Genomic DNA, 23,691 nt, shown 5'->3' on the forward strand with positions numbered 1-23,691 from the left:
TTCCTTAATGATTATATCTGGTTTCAGTATTCACTGATCATATATTTTCTCTAATATTAAGGTTATTTTTGCAGTCAGTTTGTATTGGTGGTGGGGAGGGGAGGGGAGGGGGGGGGGCGGGGGTCGCGAGACATGGCCAAAGCATTCCCCAGCCAAAAAGGTTGAAGACCCCTGTGTCATAGACAGCCACGTTGAGACTTGAGAACCCCTTGGTCATCAATCATTCTCATGTCTAAAGCCCAACACACGCCGTCTGCGTTATTTTCAATGGACCTAGCTATCCCACACCGGCGGCGTTCCGACGCGCTCCGGTGCGCGTTCACGCCTCGCCTGGCGCTCCGATACGCCACTGTTCTGCGCGCCAACGCCTGTGCCGCGTCGCTGCGCGCCCGCTTCACAGACGTGTGTGTGTGTTGGGCTCTAGACAGCCAAGGTGAGACCCCCTTAGGAACTTCCTTCTCATGTCAAGGATCCCCAGATTTAGCTACTACGCATTGGTAACTACTGTACTTTTTTTTTAGGTATATGTACTTTACTTGAGTATTTCCAATTTCCAGTACTTTTACTTCTACTCCACTACATCTCGGAGGCAAATGTTGTTTCCTTGTCTCTCTCTACTATATCCTATCAATATAGGCAAAAAATCCCCCACATTTTTTTAAAGAGCCTCAAGGCAGAAGAGCCCCCAAAAAATGTCTACATGTTATGTCTTTTCAAAGTGCTTAAATCCACTTGACTTCTCTCAGTGACTAAGCTCAAGCTGTGTGTTCTGAAGGTAAACTGCGGGGGGCGCTGTCCCGCATGGAGCCGTTCTACTGTGCCCAGTGCAGAACCGACTTCACCCCCCACTGGAAGCAGGAGAAGAGTGGGCGGATCCTCTGTGAGCAGTGCATGACGTCCAATCAGAAGAAAGCACTGAAGGCCGAGCACACCAATAGGCTGAAGAACGCTTTTGTCAAGGCCCTCCAACAAGAGCAGGTCAGCCAATCATAACACATAGGCAAAAAAAACAGCGTTTCCGTTTATTGTCCACAAGTTGAAGCCGTGCACTATAGCGTCATTTCCATCCACCACCTGGGCTAGGCGTTTTCTTGACGCCTCTTGATGCTGAAGTCTGGTTACACACACACACACACACACACACACACACACACACACACACACACACACACACACACACACACATATACAGTATGCAGTTCTGATCATAACTAGAACCTGACACATTTTACGCTTTAAAAAACCAGGCTCGGCCTGGCCCGACTAACTGTGGGCTCGCTCCAGCAAGCACACACTAGTTCTCTACAGCCAGACAGGCATCTAACTACTTCCACATACTAGAAATCTAGTTCAAACTTCAACATGTTTTCTTTTTACAATTTTGTATTATCTTTGAATGAGGAAGGGTCAGATCTTTGTAGGTTCACACAGAGGTGCTACCTGTGGTTGAATGAGGAAGGGTCAGATCTTTGTAGGTTCACACAGAGGTGCTACCTGTGGTTGAATGAGGAAGGGTCAGATCTTTGTAGGTTCACACAGAGGTGCTACCTGTGGTTGCTATAACAAACTTCCTGGGGCGGTAGTGACTACGTCACCATCCATCATCACTGGATCAGGGAATTTTATACTGTACATCATATACTATACATTGTGGGTTTTCAGCAATTGCTGCTTTTCAAATAAATAAATAGAATAAAAACTGAAAATAACTTCGTACTGGTTGTTCTTAATGTACTGCAACACAGACATTCCTTTGAGAAAATGTTGATATGCAGGTGCATGATGATCTCACTGTGTTCTTTGCAATGTTATTCTAGTTTAGCTTTTTTTTTTTTTTTTACTTTTTTTTTTCAATTTCAGTTTACGTTTGATTCGTTTCTAAAGTGGGTTTGCTAACTTTGTTTGTATATTCATTAATTTAATTAATTTGTTTGTTAGTTCGTTTTCTTTTTCTTTCTAAAGCCTTGTTTTTTAATTATTATTATTAAAAACAAATGATGATGTTTTTGTATGTTTATGTTTATTACTACAATAACCCATTCTGAACGGGCACCCATTTTGGTGTCAGCATCATGTTATGCTTTAGCTATTGAAAAATAGCAGATCTACAAGCTCATATCGCGCCACCGAGTGGCGCGATACGAGCTTGTAGGTCTGCTATTTTTGAAAAATCGAAGAGCGACTGACATTTCTAGAATCTGATCTCAGGTCAGAATGGGGTTAATCAGACCAGTGTGTGTCCAGTGGAAACCTCGTATGAATCTGATCTGAGGTCAGAATGGGATAATAAGTGTTGTGTTTCTCGGGGTGTTTGTGTTGACAGGAGATAGAACAGCGTCTCCAGCAGCAGGCGGCGCTGTCCCCCAGCACCACCCAGACTGTCCCCAACACCAGCAAGACTGACAATATGCTCCGACACCACGCCCTCAGACAGGTAGCCACGCCCTCAGACTGCACTGTACTGCACTGCAACCGGAAGCCAGTGCAGTGATGCCAAAACTGGAGTAATATGTTCTCTCATCTTAGTTCTAGTTAAAACTCTGGCTGCTGCATTTTGGACAAGTTGTAATCTGTCAGTCGTTTTCTTAGGCAGTCCTGAAAAGAGTGCATTGCAGTAATCAAGCCGAGAGAAAACAAAGGCGTGGATTAGCGTTATTGCATCGTCCGATGACAAATAGGCTCTGATTCGTGCAATATTTCTAAGGTGAAAAAAGGCAATCTTGGTGACATGATTAATGTGTGAATTAAAGTTCAATTCAGAATCAATAATAACCCCCAGGTTCTTCACTGTACTGTTAGTTTCTACAGTTAGGTTGCCAAGTCTGCTTATTATTGATTCTTTCTGCTCACTAGAACCGATTATGAGAACTTCTGTCTTATCCTCATTTAGCTTGAGAAAGTTCTCACTCATCCAACATTTGATGCTAGACAGTCAGGTCAACAGCGGGTCTATTGATAATAATCATTAGGCCTGTCAGCAGCAATAACATTAATGTTTTGACTGGTTTCTTCCATATGAGTGAAACGGCCGGGTTGATTTGTTTATTTTTCAAACTGTTCTTAATTAGGAATTATCTGCAAAAGCCCTATGGGGATTACAATGCAAATAAAAACCCTATGGGGATTACAATGCAAATAAAAAGACTTATAGCGCCCTCTACTGATATTGACGTCAGACTCTGTGCTCCCCATGCGTATATCTGTTCTACGTCCGAGCATGGACATGGTAACGCCCCCCCCCCCCCCCGCCTGCCCATGGGCGGAGCTTGGGGGGGTTCAGGGGGTGCACTGCACCCCCCAAAAAAAAGAAAAAAAAAATGTTTTTTTTTAAAACTTTAATACCTTCTGGCTTCTGACTGTAGTTTGTAATCATCTCTCTTATCATGATATGATGACTCACTGTATGGCTGTAGTGCATGTGTGTGAGCTGCTGTACTACCTAAATAACTCATTTTTAGGGGTTAGGGCATTGTAAAAACGCTAAAAAACGCTAAAAAAACGCGTGCGCGCGGGTGTCGTTGGCCAAGCAGTCGCACCCCCCAGCATCAACTTCAAGCTCCGCCTATGCGCCTGCCTCTGATTGGCCTACTGTGTGTGTGTGTGTGTGTGTGTGTGTGTGTGTGTGTGTGTGTGTGTGTGTGTGTGTCCGCTAGGCTCCCCAGCCACAGGCGTCCATGCAGCGGGGTCTGTCCAGCTCGGCGCGGGGTGTGCTGTCCACCTTCGCCCAGGCCTCACAGCTGTCGTTGACCAGCAGCCTGATGAACATGAGCGCCAGTGCCAAGCAGCGCTGCGCCAGCGGCGGAGGGGTGGGCGGAGCCGGTGGGAGCAGCAGCAGAATCCAGCACGACAGCAGACGTCAGATCTACAATATCCCCGGTTAGAATACACACAGCACACTAATCTTATTAGGCGCGTGCGTACAAAGGAGTTGAGAATCTGGTGTCAGTGAGGTCAGTGGTAGAGTTGCTGGCCGGCTCCATATATTCAGATGTTTAATATGTCAAACCACATCCAGGTGATGATAGTCAGCTCCACATACATGGAGATGTGTTGTACCAACTTGGTTCATTTACAAGATGTAACTTGCATCGCGGCAACCACACTGGTTATCATCATGAGACTATCACGATATGGACATATATTAGGGATCTCCATATATGGGCATTCCCAGCCGATGTCCTAATACAATCCCTGTTATGCCCATATTATGGATTTTTTTTAATTAACGTTTTCAGGTTTGAAACAACTGAGCTTCTTACTACGGCACAGTTGAGAATCACGAGTTTAAGTATTCATCTGATGTCAGTGAGGTCAGATGTAGATTTGCTGGGCGGCTCCATATGCAGATGTATAGGTGATGATCCAGTCAGTCTTCTCCATGTATGGCAATCCAGGGTTTGATGAGGTCAGTGTCGTGAGCTTCATATATGGAGATCCAGGTGATGATAGTCAGCTCCACATATGGAGATCCATGTGTTGTACCAACTTGGTTCATTTACAAGTCTGAGTTGCGTCACAGCAACCACAGTGGTTGGACAACCATATATGGAGATATAAGGATCTCCATGATGTCACATGAGGCGTGACCATATATGGGGGCATGATTTCACAAGGCGTGACCATTATATGGAAGAGTGATGTCATGAGGCATGACCACTGACCATATATGGAGACGTGATGTCACAAGGCGTCATGTCACAAGGCGTGACCATATCGGGCCTTAGGACTAGGTCATCATACGAGTGTCATACAGAAGTAATGGAGATTTACCACTATGAGGTCGCAACGTGTCAGCTATTTTCATTATTTTAACCTTTTCCACAAATCAGCTCTGATTGATTGATTGAGTTATTACATTATTAGACAGAAATGTAAACGGCACGAGTACAGTCAAACACTTGGTCTAAAAGGATAGCACCTAAAAAAAAGTCCTTGCGGTCCTGTTTCCATTTGGGTCCTACAGTATGTATTAAATTCATAAACATGACATGGTTCTAATTTCCTTCCTCTGTCGGGTAGAAACCTCATCATGTCCAAAATGCAAAGATCACAGCATAATTTGTTTGCTTTGCAGAATCTGTTGCTTACACGTAGTGAGTGACGTGTGTCATTGCAGCTACAGTTGTAGCTTTGCAGTTTCCACCCGACAACATTGACAATATACTGTACTTGAATGTCTGTCTCTCTCTCTGTGTCTCTGTGTCTCTCTGTCTCTGTCTCTGCCTCTCTCTCTTCAGGGTTAAACATAGCCTATCTGAACCAGGCAGCGGTTGGTCATAAGGGCTCCAGCCTAGCGGACAGACAGAGGGAGTACCTTCTGGACATGATCCCACCGCGCTCCATATCCCAGTCCATCAGCGGGCAGAAATAATGGAACCACGGCACGCCACGCCACGCCACGCCACACACACAGCCGCGCCGACCAGCCCCCCTCATACCCCCCCCCCCCCCCGGCCCTTCGCATGCAGTGCCTGTCCGTGTGCCTACAGTTACTGAAAAAGAAAGTGAATGAAAAAGAAATATCAATTAAAAAAAAATCAACCCATGAGAATCATGCAATCAAGCAAGCAGACAAAAACCCTGGACGCACCCCCACTTTGTCAGCGCATCCAGATTATTTTAGAGCTAGCCTATAGCAAAACATATTATAACCATTTCAAACCCCCCTTTATTATTATTATTATTATTATTATTATTACTCATTATGCATTTTTTTGTTAAGCAGTAGGAAAAGTAAGTGTTTTTCTTATTTTTTCCCCCTCAAAAAATACTCCATACTTCACTTGTATTAATTTTGAGAGAAGGGAGAACATGCTATTAGAGGTTAGCTTTACAATGCTCCTTTTTTTTCGTCTTTCTTTTTTTTTGTGGTCAATATGCACTTCATGAAAGGTTAGCTATTTCAATCTTTATTTGTTTTTAAGTTGGCCTCCACTCGCTAATAGACGATTTACTATAGTAGTTCTCACAGTGCGGTCCAGGGACCCTCAGGGGGGTTCCAAATAGACCTTACAGGTCTCGACTCTGGACCAGTTCGTACACTCTCAGAGTTATGGAGGTCCTTGACATTATTTCCATCTGAGAATCACGGCTCTACTGTAAACAGGACAGAAACAAACTAAAACAGATCCCCCCCCTCCCCTCCCCTCCCCCTCAGCGTCTCCTGTTAAACCCCTTCAAAATGCCTTCGCTTACCGAAGCCTTCGGCAGACTTTCCGAAGCCTTTTTGTCCAGCAGTTACCTTATGGTATACCTTTCTCTTTTCTTGTCCAAAACCAGGAGGAGACTCATCTTATCTGGAAGTGACAGGTGTCCATATTTGTGCCAACTGAACCACGGAGACCCGGTACCCACTTTGTTCTTGTTTCTTTCCTTAGCAGGGTTTTTATTTTTATTTTTTATTTTGATCCTTTTTTCATTTGTTTTGCTTTTTTTCCGCGGCGTCTCTACATGAACGCGGTGACGTGCCTCAGAGGTAACCCGTCACCGTGGAGACGATAATGATAATCGAAATAGCAAAAAAAAAGAAACAAACAAAACTATGAAAATATCTCTATGGTTAATGTATAAACGCATAGCTTGATGGATGTCGGTGATATCTTAACCCATTCTGACCGGGCACCCATTTTGGTGTTGGCATCATGTTATGCTTTAGCTATTGAAAAATAGCAGATCTACAAGCTCATATCGCGCCACCGAGTGGCGCGATACGAGCTTGTAGGTCTGCTATTTTTGAAAAATCGAAGAGCGACTGACATTTTTAGAATCTGATCTCAGGTCAGAATGGGTTCATCAGACCAGTGTGTGTCCGGCGGAAACCTCGTATGAATCTGATCTCAGGTCAGAATGGGTTAATAAAAAGGAGAGACATGGGTCAATCATTTCGGGGTGTGAGCGACGGACACACACCAGTCACCTCACTAAAGAGGAGCACTTTTCATATTTCCAATTGGGAAGCAAAAAACAAATAAAAAGGACAAGGGAAGGAGTGTCCCCTAAGTTTGGATGTTTGTCTATGAGAGAGTTGGGACAGAGATGTGTGTATTGTATGGCTACTTTTCTGTTATTGTGGGGAAAGTTTCGGTGAAACTAGCTGATGGACTCGGTTTAAGTGGTTAAGCACTGTGTCCACCAAGGCATTGTTTTCCCCCTGAGGCCAGTGTTAGGGTTGTCCATTATGACATTTTAATTGTCACTCAATAATTGTGTTTTTGGCTCTGAACATTGGAACATATTTATTTGATCATCATCATCCGTCTGTAGACTCCTGTCCAGGACAGGCTTCAGATGCACCTCCGGAGGAGACTTAATGGCTCAGATCTGAACTGAACCCATTTGATTTGGTGTTAGGAACCCGTTGCGACCGCATGCCCTTGCTGACGTTGACTCCAGGCACGATTCGAACCCATGACACGAAATGCATGTGCTCTAAACTGCTACACTACGGTGGCCCCGAAACATATTTATTTGATACAAATTAAATTTATTTTTTGCAGACCTGTCCGATAAGATTAACATACAAAGAAATGGCCAGTACCAATATTAGGCCAAAACAGGTCATATTTAATATTTTACTTTCAAAAAAGTGTTTAAATTGGAATTGCCTAAGCTAGTAGATCCACTATTTCCGCTATTTTTGAAAATGTTTGAAAATATAAAACATTTCAATTAGGTGAATTCATACAGAATGATGCATGGAAACGATGATGCAAAAATAATTGTCTCAAAAGATAATGATTACAATCAGTTGATTGTGTAGTAATACGTTTTAATTGTTTACAATGGTGCAACCGAGGCGCTGAGCGCCAATTCTGCACTTGCCAGTTTTCACGTCTGCTGATTTTATCTGGTCGGCCAGGGTTGGAATATTTTCATCTTTCCCATTTTGGAAGAGAAAACCTCTTTGGTGGACACAGCCTGAGGTGTTGTTATTGTATCTATTAGTTTTTCTTTCTTTGAAAACATTAGCTATGAGCTAATGGAAATGTCTGCTCATTCTGTAGGTTCGGATGGAAAGGTTTGATAGCGTTCCCATCCCATGCAGAAAGCACTCCTCATTCCCTCTCCTCTCTACGTTTGCAGTTATGTCAGACATTTCTGGCAGTGTTCAGTCAACGTGCAGTATTATTATTATTATTATTATTTAGACATTCAGTCGGCGATTCTCTCAGAACAAGGCTACAGTAGAGTTTGTAAAGCTCCTAATGGTATAGGTTTGAGACGGGACCCGGTTCACGAACTTTCAAAAAAATATATTGCATCATGGGACCTTTTGATTTGCCACGTTCAACTCTTTTCCTTCTCATGTTTGTCTGGGGTCTGCATTAGCCTTGGACCAACAGATAAAAAAAAGATATGCATCGATTCTGATATTTGTGCATCTCTGAATGCCCGGCCACACATCCACTGGAAGTCCATGTTTAATGCCCGTATTCCTCCATACATTTTCAAAGTATAGAATGCGTACACTGAAGCCACGGATGTTACCTTTCATCCGGACGTCCATAACGCTCCATGTTGTTCAATAAATACATGTTTTAATCCTGTATGCATGTGGCTGAATGTCACTGTATACTGTATTTCCTTGTTTACAAGGAGTGTAATACCGGCTTTCACCTGTTATACAACAGCGCCACTGCACTCACTGAGGAATACATATATAATACAATAATTAAAAGTACTTCTTTGTTGAACCATACAGAATATTATGGACAACAAGCGTCCCGGAATGACGGGGGTAAGCACTTCATGTTTTGAATTTGTACATGCATGGAGAAGATTGGGCATTAACCACTTGAACCCTCTATACTTGGTAAAATGGGCCCGAGTTGCAACTTGACTGTACTTGGACTACTCGCCCACCACCCCCACCATCTGCAACCAAACCGTTCGCCAAAATGTGCCAATTTCGACGCGTTGTGACCTTGGGTTCAAGTGGTTATAAAATAATGCCCAGTGAATATTTGGAGTTGGCATCCGAGACTGACAGTGATACGCTTATGTCGGAATCGATAAAAGAACTACCTGTCATTCTTGGTCCAAGGCAAGGTTCTGTGGCCTATACAGGTATAGTCTACTTCCGGGCCTCTTCCGACATCCTTCACTGGTGTTTCCGATGATTATAATGAAGACTCTGTTCCATTCTGGTCAACGGAGGGGCGTCGTCTCAAGCGAACTTGATCCACGAGAGACCCCACAGAGCACACAAGTTGCCGTGTCGAACATTGCGAAGTTCACGTAGCCAACTCAGCTCCGTTCGAGTTGTGATCTGATGTGGATAGAATAGTAAATCATGTTCTGGCGAGAGCATTTGCCCCGACTGCCAGGCAAAGTGGCTACTGGCCAATCGCAGCGTGTCCTTGCACAAGTGCACTGGCCAATCACAGTTCGTCCTTACTCAAACGCAAAGAGCATTCCATGCTCGCATCATTGGTAACACCTGTGAAGGAAGTCAGAAGAGGCCTGCATCATTGCATGTAAGATTTATTTCCAAAATGGCGTATACCATATATGCATAGACATAGAGCCCATTCCATCATTTCAGTGGATTCATGTTCACCAAGTTGTCTGGGATGAAAGCTGTTGGCCATCTTGGTTCAATCAACACACCAGGTAAACTTTCCATGTCTGTAGGACACACTATTTATACTAAGCCACATGGCCACATGTTGCTTGACGACGAAGAAAAGAAAAGGAAAAACAAAACATGTCGGAGCGTATTTTCTGAGTTGAAAGCCAGCTCTAAATTTGGCCTACTGGTTGTAATGGCACAGATGCAAATTCAAAGCATTGTAAGAACATCCATGGCCTTGCTACAATAACAACCAGCACTTCTTTGGTTCTGACGAACACTTGATTTATAATTCGTTGCCATGTCGCTCGCTGAAAAAGGTAGGTCTACAAGCCTGCTGTGCTGCGCATTGTGGCCTTGTAGACCTGCTATTGTCAATGCTTGACAAACGATGCGCAACCATTGCAAGCATGGATCAGGATTCAGGTATGATCGTGTCTCCTGGATATCTGTTGTTGGGAGACGAATGGCGGCAGATGCAGCTATCTGCCGTGGCTAGCTAAGGGGAAGGGAATCAATGTCTTGTCAGTGTGTCAGAGGTGCAAACAAAGCTACTTTGCCGCCTCTTTGTGGCTTGGGACATTGAAAAAAGAACGTGGATGTCCCATCGATATTTTCCATTATGCAGATCCCGGCACTATGACACTACCATACGGGGAACAGGGTGTCATTCTGATGCACCGTCACTCCGACTACGTGGCTTCCCCATGCGTTTAGGGGACAGGGTTAGTATTAAGCCCGTCAGAATGGCAGTGCGCCGGAATAGCGGGCTTCAAATAGGTCATAATTTTGCACCGCACATAAACAATGTATCACTTTCTATGTCACAGACTCAATGGTGATACCTGTGTTGTTTGCACCTACAACACAATGGAGGACTCAGTCTCTTAAGAATCTCTTCTTGTCGGCAAGCAACAGGTAGTATGAGTATAAATGAGTCTTAATGTTATAAATTAGTCTTAATGTGTGTTGCGATGTGCAGGGTTCCAAACTAGGGTGAATGTGTTCTGGACTTGGGGTTCGTTCACGCCGGCTGACATTTTGATTGAAAATCACCAAATGTAACTGTTATAGCTCCAAAACTTTAATAGCGAAACTACCTATAGGATTGAATTCATAGGTGCAATATGTAAATTGAAGTTTACATTTGGAAGATATTGGTTTTGTTTATTATATTTATATATATTGAAAAGAAATAATAATAAAAAAAAAAAGAATCAGCAATCAATTATTTTCCCTTTTGGTGGAATGGTTCAAATTGGATGGTGAGCTATTTTTCATGAATTTTAATGTCGGGGTACGTTTTCTCTACCTCATATGTTATTGTATTTTTAATCCAACACCCACCGCCATCAACTTTTATTTTTTCACCGACCCGACCATTTAAAAAAAAAGAAAGGATATCACTCTCGTCTCTCTTGTGCTCTCCTTTTGCAGAAAAGAAGAAGAAAAAAAAAAGCATCCGGGACGCCTTTGTATTTAAAATGCCGTTTCTTTTCGAAATGTCACATTTTTACGTTTTGTTTAGTTTTTTTTTTGTTTAAATGTCAATTGTTTTACTGAACTCAGTTAAGTTCTTTTTGTTTTGTTTTGTTTAGTTTTTTTGTTTTTGTTTTTGTTTTGTTTCTAATGAAGTAAAAAAAATGATCATAAACATAATCAAACTGAAAAATGTATTGACTATGAAATGAAAAATGACACGATATTTGCTAGGTTTGAAGTAATAATGACTTATTGTACATAAGCTTTTTTTTTTCTCCTCCCCTTGTACTGAAAAAGGTTCCAATTTAAATGGTTGTATATTGTGTAGAAAAGCCAACAAAAGCCATGAATATTGTGAAGCTTGTCATTTCGTTTTGTGATCACTGTGTATTATTGTGTAAGAAATGTGCAAAATGTATGGGATTATAAATCTAGACTTATTTTTTTCCCCCCCTTGCACAGTAAAATTGTCAGTATTCGGTTTGTAATGCTGAGCACAAATGAAACAAATTAATTGTACCCTCCCTGCTAGGATTGGATCCTTTAGGAGTAACAATTCCTATTCCTTGACGGTCCGATTCCTTAACGGTTCCATTTATCCATTCCTAGGGGGTTCCAAATTGACCCTTACAGGTCTGTAACTCTTGAGTGTACACAGTCATGGAACCAAATGGATCCTTACAGGTCTGTAACTCTGAGAGTGTACACATGGAACCAAATGGATCCTTACAGGTCTGTAACTCTGAGAGTGTAACACATGGAACCAAATGGATCCTTACAGGTCTGTAACTCTGAGAGTGTACACATGGAACCAAATGGATCCTTACAGGTCTGTAACTCTGAGAGTGTACACATGGAACCAAATGGATCCTTACAGGTCTGTAACTCTGAGAGTGTACACATGGAACCAAATGGATCCTTACAGGTCTGTAACTCTGAGAGTGTACACATGGAACCAAATGGATCCTTACAGGTCTGTAACTCTTGAGTGTACAAATGGAACCAAATGGATCCTTACAGGTCTGTAACTCTTGAGTGTACACATGGAACCAAATGGATCCTTAGGCCTACAGGTCTGTAACTCTTGAGTATACAAATGGAACCAAACGGGCCCTTACGGGTCCATGTGTATACACTCAGAGTTATAGTGGTTCTTGAAATGATCAAGAACCACTGGTTTTATAATTGTATAGGAGACGTGAAGTCCACGTACTGTACCAGCTTTGACAGTGTGATAAAACCCTGTTCCGGAAAGGTTCCAAATGTGATGGAATCGATTCCTGGTTCCTCAGTGATCTGGTTCTTCCGGTATCCCAACCCTATACTCTCAGAGTTAAACGAACAACTGATCATTTTTACTGTGCGTTTTTGCTTTCTCCTTTCTGTCGGACCAGTTAGCGTTTGCAAGAACGTGGTCATTGGTTCACACGAGGTTCTTTGTAGAACGGCGCAGGAGGCCAATTGGAACCCTGCTATACCCTACGCACGGCTGTACCTTCATCGCATTTGAATTGACCATTTCATTGTCATACATATGATATAGTTATAGCACACACACTCAATAACTCAATAACGCAACGTCCTACTGCCTCCTGCATTATGTGCAACTTCAAAACAGGTGGTACGCAGGGCCGTTGAGTGATTTCCAACGAGCAGTGAGCGCTTCCAAAAATTATCACCTGCACGGAATGTAACAATGTATTGACAGAAAGTAGCTCTACGGTGTCTACGGTGGATTTTTATTAAACAAACGCTTTGCAGATGGAAAGAGGATAATTCAAGCTTTCCATACAGCTGCGATGTTGGTGAATTTAATGTTGTGCAATACAATCTAATAGGACTCTTCTGTTTGGATGTAATGGCTATCAATGGCTGGTGCTGCAACTAGGTTCAACCCATTATAAAAACATCTAGTGTTGCAAATTGTGGCTAATCGAAGCCTTGAATTCATGGAGATTTGTTGTCATCGGTCAGTAATAGGAGACTCACTAGGAGTCTCTTTTACTCAAATAATTGGCTCAGGAATGTGACAAACGAAGAAATGTCTATGAATTCAAGGCTTCATGGGGTGTTTAATTGATACAAAATAAGTAATTTACCTTTACCCGTGTGAAGTGAGTGGTTGGGGGGGGGGGGGGGGGGTTTAACAGTTTTAAAAGGGTCATGTGACCTATCTGGACCAATGATCACTGTTCTTGGCAACGCAAATGCAACAATATCTTATATTTCATTTTTAGCATTTTCTCCTTGTAGCTGGCATATTTAGTTATCATTTCAAATGCAGGGACATTTATTTGCAAAAAAATAAGTTTTGAAATTCAGTGTAGTTCTTTTTTTAATATTGTTTTGCAGAATATTGCAAATAAACATTTGAGGAATGAGTGACGAAGTGATTAAATTGATTTTGATCTGACAATAAATGGAAGTATTTTTTTTCCTTCTGACCATCAGTCCTAACCTTTTGCACATCCTTGATATTTAACTGTCTTTAAAAAAAAGTCAAAGAAAAATATTAATGCTGTTTGATTACTGCCAGTTGATTGATAACAATTATGCATTGACTGAAAAAATAAGCTAATTTTGGAGGAAATAACTTTGTAATATTTATCTCTTGCAAGCTATGTTTAATAAAGGTCAAAACTATTTACTTCTTGAGTGTGACTTGTATAACCCTTGCATTATCAGAGCGGTTTGAAGGTGCAGTATGATATGTATTTTAATCTATAGCAATCCTTACTATAGACTTGTCAAACTCAAGGCTTGCGGGCCAAATCTGTGGCCCATGAATGAATTATCTTTATCTTTGATATTTAATTACTATTAGTACTGGCCCTCTGGTATATTGCACGCAACACCATAATACTACAAGTCCCACAGTGCACTGCACGTATCGAGGGCCCACAAGCATAAACCCACGTCTTGGGATCCGCACGTAATTCCGACGGAGCATTAAAGGCTCATACATAGTCTGGATTTTCGGTGGTGGGGTGACCACCGAACTACAACATGACGTCACGAGCCGCGGTGAAGAGCAAACCACCGCTCCAGCCCTTCTCTCTGTTTTTAAGGCCTATTCATAGTCTGGATTTTCGGTGGTGAGGTGACCACCGCTCCGGTGGTGAGCTGACCACCGGAGCTGAAATAACGTTGAGCGGTGGTGAGTAAAAACAGAGAGAAGGGCTCGAGCGGTGGTTTGCTCTTCACTGCGGCTCGTGACGTCATGTTGTAGTTCGGTGGTCACCTAACCACCGAAAATCCAGACTATGTATGAGCCTTTACTCACCACCGCTCAACGTTATTTCAGCTCTGGTGGTCAGCTCACCACCGGAGCGGTGGTCACCTCACCACCGAAAATACAGACTATGAATATAGGCCTTGGGTTTGAGGTAGGTTGTCGTTTGTCGGACCAATGACTAGTCTGAACTAAGTAGGCTATACTGCGTCTCTTCACTATTCATTGTATTGCCTGTGGTCTTTCAGCTACATCTCTCCCCAAAAATGGCTAAACGAAAGGTGAACTCTGAAAACAGGGGTTTTGATCAAGCCAGAGTGGAGGCAGAGTACATGTTCACGGATGTAAAGGGCAAAGGGTCTTCTGTGTGGAGACAGTGTGGCTGTAATAAAAGAATATAACCTAAGAATACCGCTATGATAAGACATGAATGCAACCGATTTGATTTACTTAATCTCATTTTACTATGAAAGCAGCGCTTGTCGAGGATCAAAGAACAGGAAATAAGCTTTAATAATGCATTTTTCGTATTGTTGCATTTATCTTGCTGGGAAAATTTCTTTTTTGCTGTTTGCCTGGGACGTCCTCGTGACCGGTGCCTGTGTGTTGAAACACAGCCCGGCCCTCGACTTTTTGAATTTATTATTTAAGGCCCACTGTGTATTTTGGGCAACTGGCGTCCCGGGGGCCATATGCGGCCCCCACCTTTACTTAAAGGGTCACTTCACCCCTTTTGCAACCAGATCTTATTTGAATGATGTTTGGGAGACAAGAAACACTTTCCTGGGTGTGTTTATGTGGGTAATGTGTTTTTAGATATTTTAGTATTTCAAAGTGTCCATGGGCTCCATCCATGAAATATCTAAAAACACATTACCCACGTAAAAAACCCAGTAAAGTGTTTCTTGTCTCCCAAACATCATTAACATAGGCCTAATATCTGGTTGCAAAAGGGGTGAAGTGGCCCTTTAATACGGTCTGCCGCCCGCAGGACGTGCAAACATGACCCACTTTAATTTAATATATTAGTAGCTTAATAATGACTAAAATGTGTAATTGTGCAAGACTGAGACAGAGTTCGGAAGACTCGGAACCATAAGCATTATGACGTTTCTAGTCGAAGGTCTGATGCAGACGGACTAACCAACATGGAGAGCGCTGCAGGCTGCAGTGAAAACATCCGCTGTGAATAAACACAGTAACACACACATATAATAGCGGCACGTTGCATCATCTGTTATATATTACAGGTTATTGGTCACCCTTCATATAACACTCAAGACGGTAAGGAGACGTGACACTTAAGCTGTTCTGTCCTTGTTTTGTTTTTACATCATCATCATAATAGACAATAATATATCTGTTTACATGCTGTGGCCGTGGTGGAGGATGAAATACTCGGGGAGCTAGCCCCTTTCGGGACCCTACGTAAAACTTTTTTGATATTTTGTTTAGTTTTACGTTGGGTCCCTGCTCGCTAGTGTATTTTCGTATGGAAATTCCTAAATGCGGATGTGGAGATTCTCTCTAAAATAGGACCCGCGGCATGTGACGCCATTATTTTCCTTGAGTTATTCTGAATTCGGTAACTTTAAGTAGCTATACATCCCGGTGCGAATATCTCCTGTGGCGCGGAAGCCGTTAAGTATTTTTAATCTTTGTTTGACCGATTTGGTCGCTTTATTTCTTCTTGTTTGTTTACCGTTTATTGTACCGCCTCCCGGTGTGCGGTTGGCTTGTGAGGCTACGTCCCTGCCTCTGATCTGCTGTGTCATAGCTATAGCGCCACTAGCTAGCCAGATAGGCGGTACAATGAGGTGTCAATAAACAAGAAGAATCCAAGCTTCCAAATCGGGCAAACATATATTAAAAATACTTAACGGCTTCCGCGCCACAGGAGATATTCGCACCGGGATGTATAGCTACTTAAAGTTACCGAATTCAGAATAACTCAAGGAAAATAATGGCGTCACATGCCGCGGGGAGGCGTTTTAACATGTAAACATGAGCCAGTAAATGTTTTAATCAGGTGGCATGGACGACGTGGAACAGGACCCAATGCACTGGGTCGAACAAATGTCAGAAACTTCAGTAGCATTTGGGTTCTGCTTGGAGGGCTATCGGGGAGCATGCTTTGGTCCGACATATCATTGGTTCGAAGGAGCACTCACATTGCTACTGTAGCAGTACTGCAGTAGCCTATACCTACATACTTAAATTAAATATCACAATTTAGATTATATTCACAAGTTATCTATGAGAGTCTAAATCTTAGGCTAGCTTTTTTGTAAAAACATCATGCAGTGTATTAATCAAAATGTAAAATGGTTAATGTATGTTTTGTAATAATCTAAATCTTCAAAGTAACTAGTAACAAAAGTTTTCAAATGAATGTATTGAAATAAAAGTACAATATTTGGATCTTAAATGAAATGCAGTGGAGTAAAAGTATTGGAAATTGGAAATACTAAAGTAAAGCACAGATGCCGCAACATTGCATTGTATGTAGTCATAGCACGTCATAGTACATATGTATAGCATAGTAGTATAGATGTATAGTTTATATGTATAGCTTCATTATATAGATATTCCACTGTTACTTTCTTAGCTTACGCATGTTTCTTGATAAATGTTTTTATGTGATGTATTCCCATGCTTTTTTGTTCTTGCTTAATGTAAGTCGCTCTGGATTAAGAGCGTCTGCTAAATGCCTAAATTGTAAATGAAGAACTGTAGTAGTCGGTAACAGTGGTGGAAAGTAACTGTCATGTGTAATTTCTCCTTCATTGCGGTATCATAGCTGCAATTTGCAACACTAGATTGTTTTATAATGGGATGAATCTATAGTTGCAATACCCTCCATTGACAGTCCATTGATCCAAATAGAAATTCCCGATCTGTTTGTATAAACATTTTTGCATAGAAGTGTATATTTGTATGTCTTTAAATGTTCTGTTTAATTGAAAATGGAGGACCCTGATGTAAACAAGTATTTTTTTCTGGTTTTATCCTTGTTTGTTAGATTTTGTCTCTCCTTGAACTGCACCCATTACTACAAACTGTTAATACAATTTACAGTCAATCAATCATTCAATGCTGTGCTTTTCATGACAGTGTTGTATGATCGCTGAGCAGCAGCATCAATGCTGTGCTTTTCATGACAGTGTTGTATGATCGCTGAGCAGCAGCATCAATGCTGTGCTTTTCATGACAGTGTTGTATGATCGCTGAGCAGCAGCATCATGGCTGGACGTGGAGGCGGCAGGGGGCGTGGTCGTACCAACATGACCTTTAACCTGGAGGATCTGGGCATCGGGAGAGGAGAAGCTCTTCCTCCTACCGCTGTCAAACCCACACCCCTGTTCCCTGTAAGTATTAAGCCTGTTCCCTTAAACGACTGTCCCTGTTCCCTGTAAGTATTAAACCTGTTCCCTTAACACAATCAGTGCCATCAAAATAGAAGCTCCAGATTAGGAGATACGAGACATTCTTTCCGCTGCGCTAACATGGGAGTCAATGACAAGCTAATAATTGCACTGAGCGTTAGCATACGGAAAGCGAAAAACGAAATGCCAAAAAAAAAAAAAGGAAAAATTCAGAATATTCTTATCTCGCCCCGCGTCGCTGGGACGTCGCTAGGACGTCCACAGACGTCGTAGGCACTAATATTTCGGGATCCTTATGACGGCCTCAGGCGTCGTATGAACTGAAACGGTTAAACGACTGTCCCTGTTCCCTGTAAGTATTAAACCTGTTCCCTCAAACGTCTGTCCCTGTTCCCTGTGAAGTTAAAGTAGCTTTCCGCTGCACAGACATCGGCGTTGGAAAGTGGTGGTGTGGACGAAAATCTGTTGTGGAATGTGCGGTGTGTACACATGTCGGACTCGGGATCTAAGTGTGTGTGTGTGTGTGTGTGTGTGTGTGTGTGTGTGTGTGTGTGTGTGTCCGTGCGTGTGTGTGTTCTCTCCATCAGCCCATGACAGCCCAGACTGTCCCCTTACAGACGGGAGAGGAGGTAGAGTACATGCTGGCATTGAAGCAGGAGCTGAGAGCTGCCTGCAAGACCCTGCCCTTCTACATCAGAAGAGCTGCACCCAGGAAAGGTACCGAACCATATATAACCTCTTCCTTTTACACCCAGGAAAGGTACCAAACCATGTATTGCAACCCCTTCCTTTTACACCCAGGAAAGGACCTGAACATGCAGTGGTATACTAGAGGTGGGACACGGACGGATGCGCTGTGGAGCACTACCTGCTCCACTAGTTCAGAGCCTTTTGACTAGTTGCTTGATTGAGCTGCACGCGTTGTGTCTGTGAGAGTGTCTACCTTGTCGTGTTATCGATTTGTGATCTCACACACACACACACACACACACACACACACACACACACACACACACACACTTACTAATCCCAATGTTTGTCATGGCAAGAGCCAGGTGTGACAGATTAAAAACAACCATTCGCACATCTTAACAAAGCTTATGAAAGTAATCAACAGCGTTAATTAACATAGGTTTGGCATCTCCATTTTGATATGCATCCATATGCTTCGTGCCGCGTTTCGAGCTTGTAGATCTGCTACTTTTGATGCTTTAGTTTGCTTTAAATTATGCCACATGCCAATAGGTGCAACTTGACAGCCAAGCCCTAGGCCGGAAGACCGTCCTAGGGCTTGGCCTCCCTAGAGGCTCCCACGTTCTCTGCTGATACCGACAATGGAGAGTACGTACCAGGGGGGCAGTGAGGCTGGATTTGTGTGAAGCCAGTAGGAAATCCTGACTTCCTGAAAGTTCATATAATGGCCTGTTGTGGAGCTGTCATTGGGCCCAAAAAACCCCATAGAGGTCCATGTATTTGGGCCCAACTTCACCTAGACTGTATTACTATTATTATTACTGTTTATTATTAAACATGGTCATGAATACTTTCTGCTTCCAGACACTAGTTTAAAGTCTCATTTCTCATGTCATAATATTCTTTTTGGAAATTTATGGTCCCATTTATTTAAACAATGACCATAAAGTCGAGTATGTTCTGAGGGGCGTGGCTACCGTTACAGTCTATGATCGGGATCCATCCCCCGCTCTAGTCAAAATAAAAACCAACGCAGAAGAAGGGGGGAAGTTCCGCCTCGTTGTCTGGGCCAGCCAATTGCCAGCTGGGCCCAAACGGATCTAGAAAGATGGCGATTGGACTGACAGGCTTCATCTTACGTCCATATCAGACCCGGAACGCTTTGTCCATATTTTTTTTACAGTCTATGGTATGTACACACAGTTTAACATTGTTTAATACAATCAGATTATAATAATTATACTATCAGATAGGACCTTTCTGTTTGGATGTATGGGCTGTCAAGGCCATACATCTCGTTTTTTTGCCACAAATTTGAGAAATGCAGATTTTTTTAGATCACCCTTTGAGTTGGGTTTATTCACGCTTTGTATCATTATCGCTCAATAATGACCCGTTGATTATCCCTTTGCTTAACATTGATATTTATGTTTTCAGATGTGGTTCGGTACTCTGACAAATACCACAAAGGAGAGCCCAGGGACAATACCATCGAATGGAGCCCAGGTGAGGAATGACTGTTTAACATATCACATAATGCTTGTTTTATTATTCAATTATTTTGAAATGCCAACCGAGGGTTCTAGATGACCACTGATTCTCTCTCTCTCTCTCTCTCTGTGTACGCGCGCGTTTCAGACTGGAGTCGGTTGCCCAAAGAGCTTTGTATCAAAGTCAGAAAGTCTCAGAGAAAAGGTAAGAATCGTTACGTTTGTACAGTACAGTTGGTAGTCACTTGAATTGGATGCAATGTCAGATGTATCATACATCTGACAGTCTTTTGACAGTCTGTCTCCTCTAGGCCATTGGTTCTCTAACCTCGAACCGTTTTGGTTTCAAAATTAAGCCTAGTACTTGTCTGTTTATTTTCAGCAGGTCCAGTATGTCCACCTCAAGTCAAAGCAGTGAAAACATCCATCATGGCAAAAGAGGAGGTTCTTTCCAAACTGGAGGTAGGTTTCATTGCTAATCGTGTGTATGCATTGAGATTAACATTGTATTTTATCTTACAAAATGTTACGGCAATTTCTTTATTATTATTTACTATAGTCCTACTAGACTCCAGGAAATTACATCTGGCCACAAAAGATCACCGGATCTATTGAATGTGAAATGACATATTGAGCCTAATCCCCCTTCACATTTAGTAGATCCTGTGATCTTTTGCGGCCAGCTGTAATTTCCTGGCATCTAGTAGGAGAAAAAAAATAACACTCATCTTTTACTTTCTCTAATAACCACCTAAAACATAATCCTTGGTTTAAGGAAAAAAAAAACTAAAAACGAAGTTGTCCTTTAATGTTGGTTGGCAAAAAAGTAGAGCGTTCTTCCGGGTGCTTCAAAACGTCACTGAGCAACTTCCATTGAAATGAATAGCTGGGGGGGGGGGGGGGGGGGGGGGGGGGTGCTGTCGCTCCTGGTCCGCTCTCTAGTTTATATTTAACTCTATGCTTTAAACCAGTGGTTTTTAACCATTTGAAGACATTTAGCCTCTAAACTTATATTTGTTGTTGGATAAGATGTTGTACAATTCCATGCTGTATTGATGTGGCACCGCACCATTAGAAGAGATAACAGGCAAACGTTGATCAAAATAACAATTATTCTACATACTCTCTAAAAGTGTAGACTTCTTGTAATTATGTAATGCAGATGTTTTACAATATAATTTAACGCTCGAGAGCATAACATGAAGCCAAATGCTCTCAAGAGTTAAAGATCTAAAAAGACTAACGTTTCGACCTTGCGGTCTTCATCAGAGTCAGACTCTGATGAAGACCGCAAGGTCGAAACGTCTTTTTGTATACTCAGCACCTAAATAAAAGGCTCTAAATGTCCGTGCTGCTCCAGTCTCTTCTCCTTATGCAACTTTGATGTCCCTGCACCTGTGAAGCACCGGATCAGCCGTTTCAGGCTTGAGGCGCGTTGGTAGACTCCCTTTCTATCTATAAAGGTCCATTTGGTTACCAACTCCATCATTTAGCTGGGGACCACCTGGAACCCCCTCAAGGACCACTGGTGGTCCCCAGACCACTGGTTGAAAACCACTGCCTTAAACCGCCGTTGTGCGTCTGTCCTCTCTACTTCCTGCCCCGTTCCACACAGACTCTAGAGAAGAAGGAGGAGATGGCGGTCAACTCGGGAGACGAGGACGAGGAGGAGAAGAAGAAAACCAACGAAGAAGAAGAACAGGCTGAGGAGGAGGAGCTGGACGAGGAGGACCTGGAGGAGGTAATGACATCATAAGCATCACCACCTCCCTTTAGTTTTAAGCCCAATCCACACCGAAGGATTGAGATGGGACGAGATGGTTTTATCAGCGGTGTGACATGTCTTGTTGTATGTCGACCCAAGTCAACCCGAGTGATTCAACTGATTCAATTCAATGGCCCAAACCACACCAATGGGTCGCCATGCAACTCCTCGCAACCGTTTGGTTTGCGAGGAGTTGCATGGTGACACTTTGGTGTGGTTTGGGCTTTAGACTGCGACAGAGGGGCGCCGTCTCAAGCGAACCTGAGCAACCACCGAGCGAGCTAAAGCAAACGAGTTGCCGTGGCGAACGTCTATTTCTCATATTCTAGCTACAAGTCTAGTATCACACACACAAAATACAAAACCATAAAGGTGTTGTTATTAATGCCATTCTATGCACACTTTCACAAAGCTGGTGCTGATGCTTATACATTCCAGCATACCTCTGACCACCTCCCGTTTCTGCGTTCTGCCAATGCAAATCCCACGGGGGGGGGGTGGACGTTTTAACTTTGCTGCCGGGTGGGAACGTACAATCCAAAAATAAACCCACCAGTCCCGAATGGGGATGTAGATGCAGAGCAGGAGGATGTCTCTCACACTCTCACTAAAACTATGACGAAAATAACTATAATAACGCTAAGCAATGATGACTAAAACTGTGACTAGATATACCGGTAGTAAGTAATGGAGAAGAGATCAGTAGAACTAAGAAGACAAGTCATTTTATGCTCAGATTGTGCGTGGGTGTTGCACTCTGAAAATAACAGATCTACAAGCTCACAAATGTGGCCGTGCAGGCAGCTTTTAACTTTTGCAAAATGAAATGTAAAAGTTTACGTTTGAAGATGCAAGTCTCTGTCCAACATCAACGGTATTCTTGACCCCTTTTATGTCTCAACTTAAGATCTGAGGTCGATTGTAAAAAAAATTAAAAAATACAATCTGTTAATAATATGTTTCTATGTCAGTGGTGCTCAAACATTTTCATGTCAAGGACCCCCATGTATTTGACCGCCGGACCCCCCCCATATGAAATATGTTGTTTCAGCGACACCCCAGAAGCAAAGAGAGAGAATATATATTCAAAGATGTACAAGCTTGTGATATCTTGTATATCTGCTATTTTCCCAACAGTTTCCCAACAGTTTAAAATAATGGTTAAAAGTGGTTAAAAGCTAAGGTGGCACAGGTGCATTCCAGGTATTAATGGGTTAACCCCTTCTATGTCTTAACGGCAAACTAACTAGTTATCAATGCAGCAACTGTAGCACCATAATAATTCTGAGTTAGTTGGTAGTTTATTACCGGTAATCATTGTTTTTTACTTGTGTGTAATTTTGGTTTCTTCTGTTAGATGGCGTTCACTGTTTTATTAGTTGTTGTTGGCGTTTTGTTTCCGCAGGAGACTGACTACATCATGTCATACTTTGACAACGGAGAGGACTTTGACAATGACAGCGATGACAATATAGATGAGGCGGTCTACTAGAATGTCCTAGAACTACTGATGTCCTAGTGGTTCTCCCACTTCTTTTTATATTTGTATTATTGTGTCGTCCTTTTTGTCTTTTAAACTATTATTTTATTGCTGTTTTTTTCACAACAACACGTTTGTTGTTTTTAAATGTACTTTATAAACGAATTTGTATTGGATTGGAATGCTGGTGGCTTCTACTTATTTCAACATTAATTTACGATGGCTAAAGCTTATTGTCAGTGTTAAATATTATATCTATTATATACATTTGTGTGGGACTGGGACTTAGAGTATATACTCTAAGGACTGGGACCATACCATTACTACTTAGTGAAACTGATATAGTCTGGTTTCACTCAACTGATATTTTTTTATTCGGGCATTCTGCCCCCCAGATGGCGCTAAAAGCCTGCTGAACAGTGACGTTGACGGGCCACTGGGTTAAAGTTCAAGACTGAGAGACTGGTTTCCTGGAAACTCTGTTTACACTGTAAAGGAATGTCATCCAAAGACCTTTTTTCACATTCACTCGTGAGTCGTCTAGTTTTCTTTGTTTCGCATATTCTATCTTTCTGGACACGTTTTCTTTTTT

At 42.3% G+C, this 23,691-nt stretch overlaps 2 protein-coding genes and 1 long non-coding RNA gene across 7 annotated transcripts in view; all 3 read left to right on the forward strand.

Moving 5' to 3' along the window:
- gatad2b (GATA zinc finger domain containing 2B) overlaps window positions 1-5,519 on the forward strand; it is a 66,501-nt gene extending 60,982 nt beyond the window's left edge. For all 3 annotated transcript variants that reach the window (XM_083768661.1, XM_083768662.1, XM_083768663.1), the window contains 4 exons: window positions 776-978; window positions 2,324-2,434; window positions 3,654-3,876; window positions 5,238-5,519. In XM_083768661.1, the coding sequence (XP_083624787.1) occupies window positions 776-978; window positions 2,324-2,434; window positions 3,654-3,876; window positions 5,238-5,371 (671 nt within the window). In that variant the 3' untranslated portion in view covers window positions 5,372-5,519. The remainder of the gene's footprint in view (window positions 1-775; window positions 979-2,323; window positions 2,435-3,653; window positions 3,877-5,237) is intronic.
- Window positions 5,520-6,857: 1,338 nt separating this feature from the next.
- On the forward strand, window positions 6,858-13,694 carry LOC310874320. 2 transcript variants are annotated; one of them, XR_014570556.1, is made up of 3 exons: window positions 6,858-11,139; window positions 11,170-11,686; window positions 11,738-13,694. It is a non-coding gene; the product is annotated as an uncharacterized lncRNA (long non-coding RNA). The 2 variants fall into 2 exon arrangements; XR_014570555.1 differs by having other exon boundaries at window positions 11,170-13,694.
- A 1,746-nt stretch (window positions 13,695-15,440) lies between these two features.
- On the forward strand, window positions 15,441-23,275 carry LOC310862076 (DNA-directed RNA polymerase III subunit RPC7-like). 2 transcript variants are annotated; one of them, XM_083769813.1, is made up of 8 exons: window positions 15,441-15,569; window positions 17,500-17,653; window positions 18,259-18,388; window positions 19,802-19,870; window positions 20,003-20,059; window positions 20,237-20,316; window positions 21,470-21,595; window positions 23,025-23,275. In XM_083769813.1, the coding sequence occupies exons 2-8, from the start codon at window positions 17,528-17,530 to the stop codon at window positions 23,109-23,111; spliced, it is 675 nt and encodes a 224-aa protein (XP_083625939.1). In that variant the 5' UTR covers window positions 15,441-15,569; window positions 17,500-17,527; the 3' UTR covers window positions 23,112-23,275. The 2 variants fall into 2 exon arrangements, with proteins under 2 accessions (XP_083625939.1, XP_083625940.1); XM_083769814.1 differs by having other exon boundaries at window positions 20,240-20,316.
- The last annotated feature ends 416 nt before the right edge of the window (window positions 23,276-23,691 follow it).

This window comes from Protomyctophum parallelum (assembly GCF_964188405.1).
Source record: "Protomyctophum parallelum genome assembly, chromosome: 1".
Lineage (NCBI taxonomy): Eukaryota > Metazoa > Chordata > Actinopteri > Myctophiformes > Myctophidae > Protomyctophum > Protomyctophum parallelum.

Bases quoted from the DNA above. Each gene is read 5' to 3' on its own strand.
- LOC310862076 (XM_083769813.1), top strand. From the start codon at position 17,528: ATGGCTGGACGTGGAGGCGGCAGGGGGCGTGGTCGTACCAACATGACC. The intron at 18,389-19,801 runs GTACCGAACCAT...TTATGTTTTCAG, and splicing joins AAGAGCTGCACCCAGGAAAG to ATGTGGTTCGGTACTCTGAC. The intron at 20,060-20,236 runs GTAAGAATCGTT...GTTTATTTTCAG, and splicing joins CAGAAAGTCTCAGAGAAAAG to CAGGTCCAGTATGTCCACCT.